Raw genomic sequence first — 8,333 nt, 5'->3', positions numbered from 1 at the left:
TCGATTTCAGATTGAAGAAGGTGGTAGAATTCTTCTATTTCATCTTCTTTGGCTTTAGTGGTTGGTGTGTAATTTTGAGTAATTGTGGTGTTAACTGGGCTTCCCTGTAGGCGCATGGATATTATTCTATCACAGATGGCGTAGTGTACCTCATGACTGACCTGGATATGTTCTTTCTGACAATGAATCCAACACCATACCTCTTCAATTTGTCATTCCTTGCATAGTAAACCATATGGTTGTCAGATTCAAAGAAAGTAGATTAGTGATTTCCAAATGCTGAGGTTTCTTTCTGGAGTGATAAAAATATTACAAAATTTATTGTAGTGATGTACTTAAAACTATGTTAATATACTAAAAGCCAAAGAACTGTATATTTTAAATGAGTGAATTATAGGTGAATTGTATTTTTTTTTCACGTGCTGATAGTTTTTTCCCTATTGTGGTTCATATATTGTTGCGTGCTTTTTTATTGTAATTTTTTTACTACCTTCCCCTTCATCCTCTAGCTAGTAACTTCCCCTATCTTCACTTTGCCACCCTTGGTAACCTTCAAACGATAATTCTTGTGGTGTGTAAATATTGTCTAGTCTTTTTACAGTAGTGGTCTCATATAATATTTGTCTTTTTGTGACTGCCTAATTTCACTCAGCATGATGTCCTCCAGGTTCATTCATGTTATGAGGTATTTCATAGATTCATCATTATTCTTCAATATTGTGCAATAATACCCACTGTGTGCATGTGCCATTTATCCATTCTTCCACTGATGGAGATTAGGTTGTGTTCATCTTTTTGTTATTGTGACAGTGCAATGAACATGAGTGTGCATGTATCTATTTGTGTCCTGGCTCTTATGTTTCTAGTATATATACCAAGTACTGGGACTGTTGAGTCATATGGTATTTCTGTTTCCAACATTTTCAGAAAGTGCCATACCATTTTCTGCTGTGGGGTCATCATTTTATAGTCCAACCAGCAAATGTATGAGGGTTCCAGTATCGTCACATCCTCAGCAGCAATTGTTGTTTTCTATTTCTTTGAACTTTGCTATTAATGTTGAGGTGAGAGGATATCTCATTGCTGTGTTGATTTGCATCTCTTGTCCTGGTGTGGCTCTGTGGGCCAATGGCTAATTTCAGACTGCAAAGTCGTTTGAACTGTAAGTTTGGTCGTTCAAGTTCGCTAGCTGCTTCTTGGAAGCCCTATACAGGGTCGCTATGGGTCGGAATTGACTTGATGACACTTAACAACAACAACAAAATGGCTAATGGTCATGAGCTTTTCATGATATGTTTGTGGACAGCCTGAATGTTTTCTTTGGTGAAGTGTCTGTTCAGATCCTATGCCCATGTTTTCATTGGATTGTCTTTTTCTTGGTGAGGTGTTGAAGCCTATAAATTTTAGAAATTAGTTCCTTGTCAAATATGTCATTGCCAAAAATAATCCCCTAGTTTGCACATTCTCTTTTCACTCTTTGGTGAAATCTGTTTATGTACATGAATGTTTAATTTTTAGGAGGTCTCAGTCATCTAGTTTTTCTACTGCTGTGTGTATCTATGGCACGTATTAGGGCTCCTAAGTTTGTCCCTATTTTTTCACTAATGATCTTTTTAGTTCTAGGTTTTACTCTTAGGTATTTGATTTATCTTGAGTTCATTTTTGTATATGGTGTGAGATGTGGGTCCTGGTTCATTCTTCTGCAAATGGATATCCAGTTTTGCCAGCACTTTCTGTTGAAGAATTGACTATCTCTTCCCCCATTTAATTCCCTTTGGCCCTGTGTATAGATGGATTTACTTCTGGGTTCTCAATTCTATTTCATTGATCTATGTATCTTTCTGACTGTGTAGCAGAATTTTAGGTCAGGACGTCAGACACCTCCAAGTTTGTTCTTCTTTTCAAGTAATGCTTGCTTATTCAAGGTCTCTTTCCTTTACATGTAAAGTTGTTGTTTGTTGTTGTTAAGTGCTGTTGAGTTGGTTCTGACTCAGCGATGCTGTTTAGGGTTTTCAAGGAGCAGCTGGTAAGTTTGAACCTCTAACCTCGTGGTTTAAACTGACCTTGCAGTCCAGTACTTTATCCTATAGCACCACACCAGTGATCAGTTTTGTGGTTTTTTTCAATTTTTTTACAAAATGGTGTTGGACTATGGGTTGGGATTGCATTATATCTATATATTGCTTTGTATAGTGTTGGCATTTTCACAATTCAAAGTCTTCCTATCCATGAGCATAATCTATGCTTCCATTTAGGTAAGTCTCTTGTTTTCTTATAGTAGTATTTTGTAGTTTTCTTTGTATAGAACTTTTATCTGGTTATATTTATTCCTAAGAATTTCATCTTTTGGGTGACTATTATAAATGGTGATGCTTTCCTACTTTCCTTCTCAGAGCTCTACTTGTTATTATATAGGAGCTCAAGAGATTTTTCTATGCTGATCTTTTGCCCTGACACTTTGCTGAATCTTTCACTAAATTCTAATAATTTTCTTGCTGAATCTTTGAGATTTTTTCTGTATAGGATCATATCATCTGCAAATAGAGTTTTATACTTCTTTGCTAACTTGGATGTCTTTAATTTCTCTTTCTTGCCTTATAGCACTAGCTAAGAATTTCAGCACGGTATTGAACAGGGTAGTGACAAAGGGCATCCTTTGTGTGGGTCCCCTTCACAAGGGAATGTTTCAGTTTCCCTCCATTGAGACTAATGTTGGTCATTGGTGTTGTATTTATGCCTTGAATTATGTTGAGGAATTTTCCTTCTATTCCTATTTTGTTGAGAATTGCTTTTATCAAGAGTGGGTCCTGGACTTTGTCAAATACCTTTCTTGCAGCTATCCATATGATCACGTGGTCCTTTTCCATTGTTTTATTTATGTGGTGGATTACAATGACTATTTTTCTAATGATGAACCATCCTTGCATACTTGCATACCTGGTATGAATCCCACTTGGTCATGATATATATATATATATATATATATATATTTTTTTTGAAAGGATTATGTTGGTTAAGATTTTGTTGATAATTTTTGCATCTATGTTCATGAGAATCATTGGCCTATAATTTTCTGTTTTAGTGATGTCTTTGCCTGGTTTTGGTATCAAGGATGTGCTTGCTTCATAAAATGAATGTGAACTACTTCTTACAGGAGCTGTTATTTTTAAAAAAAGAATGTACTTCTTACAGGAGCTGTTATTTTTAAAAAAAGAATGTACCAAAAAGGAGCATGTAATAGGATTATATTGATATGATATTGTATATATATGGGGGTATAAGTAAAGTAAAATATTAAGAACAAAATCAAATCCTATTATCCTTAAAAGCTACTGTTTCCTTATCCATTAAGTAAATGTTATAATTCTAATTATGCCATAAAGTTGTTCCAATAATTACAAGGATGATCCATATAAAATAGCACAATGCCTAGCACATATTAATCACTCCAATAATGTCAAGTCTTAATGATTTATGATGTCAAATGATATTTTATAAAAAGACTCAAAATGCGTTTCATACTTGCCTCCATTGTAAAGCCTATAACTTTGAAGCATTGCTCTATTGATTCATATTGGGATTTATAGAAACTATTATTCACCATGTCCTGCACCGTTCTGAGGTGATCATTTTGCAGATACCTGAAAAAATAAAAGAAAAGAAAGGATAAAAATCTAAAATCCAGTAGAAAGCATTACTTAAAAGAAAACACAACTTGCTGAGTTACCTGGGAGGCTTATTTTCAGGCAATTTGTAATGGGCTAGTTTCTTCTTTTCAGCTAAGCCAGCATAGATGTAGTAAAAAATATGAAAATTTTTTTCTCCACTGAAAAAATTAAGACATTTTCAATAAGGGGGTTAGTGAGAATATTTGTTAATTTAAAAATTTACTTCGAGATATAGTTATTAGAAAATAGCAACAAAAATTGTGAATGCCAACGTGGGTGCCCTGGAATGTTAAATTTTGAATTTCCATGGTGGTTATTATTGTCATTATTGTTAACAACGAATGTCATTAAATTCACGACACTATGAGAAGCACTTTATAGGAATCAGTTAAAACATACTTGTGAGTGACCATCAGGCATTTTTCTCAACACCGACAACAGCATGAGTAAAAGAGTAAAGAAATCCTAACATTTGGAGTTTACATGCCAGTGGGAGCAGATAGAAAAAGAGATAATTAGTACATATTGTATGCCAGGGGTTCTAAATGTTCATTTACTGCCATAAGCCCTTAAAGTAGGCACTGTTGTTGTGGTAAGTGACATCAGTTCATTTTGACTCATAGCAACCCTGTATAGGTTTTCCTGAGGAGCAGCTGGTGAGTTTGAATCCCAGATCCTGCGGTTCAAATTGACCTTACAGTCTAGTGCATTATTCTGCAGTGCCACACCAGGATTACTGAGGCTTAGTGGGGTTACAAATCTCACCCAAGTTGGCTGAATTGGATCCAACCGGGTCTTTCTGACCTCCAAAGTCCAAGTCTTTAACCACAGTTTTTACACTGTATTTCTGGGGCTCAATTTTCTCACATGTATGAGAATGCCTCTTTAAAGTCTCAAATCCATGACCCCATGATTCTCTGTATAATAGCATTTCCAGATTCAACACTCTGGAAGAATACAATTAAGGAGAAATGGGTCACAACAAGGTGACTCTTAGACTCTGGAATAGTTTCCACAATACAGTTGCTGAAATTTTAGCAACTCTTTCTCTCCCTTCCTCTGCCCATTTTCAAATCTTTTTGCTCTGGCAGATTTCTGAGATGGTTCACAATTTCTCCTGGCGATCAGTCAAGTTCTCTTCTGAAACAGAGGAGGGTAATCTTCTTGCTTTGAAATTTCACTGTTTCTTCTGCTCCCTCTCCAGCACTGAATTCCTTCCATTCTTGATGACTATTAGCTGTTTGGTAGACATTGAGTTTGCATCTGTCTGTGGCATTTTCCTTTTCATCCTTTACAATGGGCCTGCCTCTTGTTTCTGGTGATCCTAATACCCCCTCAAAAGCCTCACTTAAATTGACTGGCTTACAAGCTTTCAAGAGAGAACCTAGATCCAGAGGGCCTGGTGGAAGGTAGAATCTCCAGTGAGTAGGATTCAATCTGACTAGGCAATGAAATGCAGATGGGTCTCTTGTGATACAATAGTGAATAATTGTTATCAGGACTGATTGTGAGGGTTGGAAATGTAAAGGTAGACGTTTTATAGCAAGGAGGGGAGTGATTAACTTTTCAGTCCAGGAGCGGAGGTCCCTAGGACCATCAAGGGAGAAGAGCAGAGAGCAGGACCCTACCCAAAGAAGCAGTGATGCCTGAAATGGAAGCAGAGATGATGACGTGGAGCGATGGGGCAGCTGGAGACTTTAGATCCAGAGAGGGAGAGCGACTGTGTGCTGAAGACCTGGGGGTACGGGGAAAGGATTGCATGGAGGGGATTGTAACCATGGCAATGAGACGATATATGATAGAATGAATGTAAAACCAATGTTCTCCCATATAAACTATCACATAATTCACAATAAAACATTTAAGAAAAAAAAAAAAAAAAAAAAGCCTCACTTAATTATCTCCAAGCTAACAGGGGCTGGGGATGAGGCAGGAGAGCGTTCAGCCCTCCTATAGTGATAAAATTAATTATAACCTGAAACCCTGTTCTCTTCATTTCTTTTTATTTCATTCATCTTTCGGTTACTATACGACAACCATTCAGCACAAAGCTTTGAATGCTTTTATTTTGTTGTAGAGTTCACTTCCAACTGATGGTGATAGACTGAACAGAATATACAACAGAATGAAGTACTGCCCAGTCCCGTGTCCATCAGCGGATTGGAGCACTGTCCTTCATATGGTTTTCACTGGCTGATTTTTGGCCTTTCTTGTTGTGGTTGTTGTTATTGTTGTTAAGTGTTGTAGAGTTGATTCCAACCCATAGTGACCCTGTATAGGGTTTCCAAGGAGCAGCTGGTGAGCCTGAACTGTTGACCTTGCAGTTCAAACGACACTGCAGTCTGACATATTAGCCCATAGCACCACACCAGGACTCCTTTCTTCTTAGTCCATTTTAATCTGGAAGCTTCACTGAAACCTGTTCAGTATCATAGCAAAGCACAAGCCTCTGTGGACAGAAAGGTGGTGACCACATATGAGGTGCATTGGCCAGAAATGAACCAGGTCTCCAGCATGGAAGTGCAGATGTTACTAATGGGCCTGGTTCAGAAAGTATGAAATTGTTGCTGTACAGCCTCTCCTCCTGCCATCTTTGCCTGTGTGCTCAGGGCCCGCTCCCTTATCAACCTCACAGGGGGACTGCAAGCACCTTATAGCACCTCATAGCACTTCTCCCCCTTCCCCTTCTCCTACCTCTTCAGAGCCTTTATCAGCAGGCTATGGGAGCCGATGAAATATTTTCAGAAAAGGAATAATATTATTCAGTAAAGACAGCTTTTGATATTTGGTGGTGGTGGTGGTTATGTGATGTGGAATTGGTTCCGATTCATAGTGACCCTGCATAGGGTTCTGAGGCTGTAAATCTTTATGGAGCAGAAAGCCTCATCTTTCTCCTGTGGAACAGCTGGTAGTTTCCAACTGTTGACCTTGAGACTAGCAGCCTGATTGGTAACCACTATGCTACCAAAGCTACTTGGATAACATCATTCAGCAAGGATAACTTTTGATATTTGTTGTTATTAGGTGCCATTGAGTTGGTACCGACTCATAGCAACCCCGCATACAACAGAACGAAACACTGCTCCATCTGGGGCCAACCTCACAACCATTACTACTTTTGAGCCCACTGTGCCAATCCACCTCACTGAGGGACTTTCTCTTTTTCTCCAACCATCAACATTATTCAGACAGCTTTCTTTTAATCTCTCAAAAATTATGTTTGTTGTTGAAAATACACAGCGGAACATACACCAACTCAACAATTTCTACATGTATATTCATTACAGTCGTCACATTTTGCAACCCTTCTCACACTTTTTTTCTGCATAGTTCCTCTTTCTTTAACTCACTGGCCCCTAAGCTTCCCTTCTAACCTTTTGAGTTTGATTCCATACAGAACAGATCAGTCTTTACAAAGATTACAATGCCTAAGGCACATGTTGTTGCTAAGTGCCATTGAGTAAGTTCCAACCCATAGCAAACCTGTATAGTAGTTCAAACCAACTTTTCAGTCCAGCACATTAGCCCACAGCACCATACCAGGGCTCTTTATTAATTAATCCATGACAATTTGAAATTTTGTTCCATTACCCAACCCCCATTTTTTCAGGATTCTTCTATTGAATCATTAATGAAAACATTATTCAGTAAAGGTAGCTGGGCACCATTCAGTTCTTCTGGTCTCATAGCAAAAGAAGCAGTTGTTCTTGGAGGCAAATTGCGATGAATGCCACTAAGGCAGGGATAGTTTTTGATAGCTAGGATAATGTTATTAAGCAAAGATAGTTTTGAACAACAAAGTCTTTGAGTGTTTTTTCACATGAAGTACATGGAACAGAAACTTTACCTAAAAGGAAAGAAAGTATTTAAAACTTTCCTAGGTATTTTCCTACAGTATATTCAGTATAACCTCAATTGAGATGAAAATTACCATTGGCTCTCTTTAGAAAATATTTATTCTTTCAGTATACAAAAAATTTTCTCAAAATTGATGGTAACTTAAGTATTCCTAACAGATGACCCCATATAAAGTAATTTAAAATGACACTAAGGTTTGCTATTTGTGTCACAACTGACTATTTAAGTCACTCTATTTAGTTTCTCCTGAAGGGTAACAAATAACAATGTTTATAGGAAAGTACACAATTTGATAAAGTAATATTAGTACAAATCTCTGTTCTGACTTCTTTGTATTCTGAAATACATTTTCAAAAGACAAAAAGTACCAGTGCTATTGATTACTGTGCATTCTGAGTGTTGTTAAATGCTGTTGAGTTGGTTCCAATCCATAGTGATCCTGTACTGGGTTTCCACTTGCCTTGTGGTTCAAACTGATCTTGTGGTCCAGTGCTTGTACTACAGAGCCACACCAGGACTGCTACTAAGAGAGTTCAAATGTTCAGGAAATCAAATCTCCGAAAGGTCTAGATTATAGGTAACAATGCTTTGAGATAAAATAACCACAGGAAAGAAAAAGAAGAGGATAGATGCAAAAGTGTTTTTTGGGATCAACTCCTGACAACTTGACAACTATTTAGAAATGGAGAATCAAAAGAGAATCAGAGGTTTACCAAGGTTAGTCAAAAAGTCTGGCTACAAAACCATACAAACTTTTCTTAAACAAAAATATCAAAATGTGAAGCTGTTGCTTCTTGACCTGTTCTC

At 37.4% G+C, this 8,333-nt stretch overlaps 1 protein-coding gene across 1 annotated transcript in view; it reads right to left on the bottom strand.

The window, feature by feature from the left end:
* MYO3A (myosin IIIA) overlaps positions 1 to 8,333 on the bottom strand; it is a 410,482-nt gene that overhangs the window by 208,883 nt on the left and 193,266 nt on the right. The window contains exons 14-15 of the mRNA XM_006871683.1: positions 3,728 to 3,826; positions 3,527 to 3,641 (exon numbers count right to left, since the gene is read on the bottom strand). Coding sequence (XP_006871745.1) covers positions 3,527 to 3,641; positions 3,728 to 3,826 — 214 coding nt within the window. The remainder of the gene's footprint in view (positions 1 to 3,526; positions 3,642 to 3,727; positions 3,827 to 8,333) is intronic.

The sequence above is a fragment of the Chrysochloris asiatica genome, unplaced genomic scaffold, assembly GCF_000296735.1.
Source record: "Chrysochloris asiatica unplaced genomic scaffold, ChrAsi1.0 scaffold00172, whole genome shotgun sequence".
In the NCBI taxonomy this organism is placed as follows: domain Eukaryota; kingdom Metazoa; phylum Chordata; class Mammalia; order Afrosoricida; family Chrysochloridae; genus Chrysochloris; species Chrysochloris asiatica.
The sequence above is the reverse complement of the archived record's forward strand: the minus strand, read 5'-3'. Positions and strand labels throughout refer to the sequence as shown.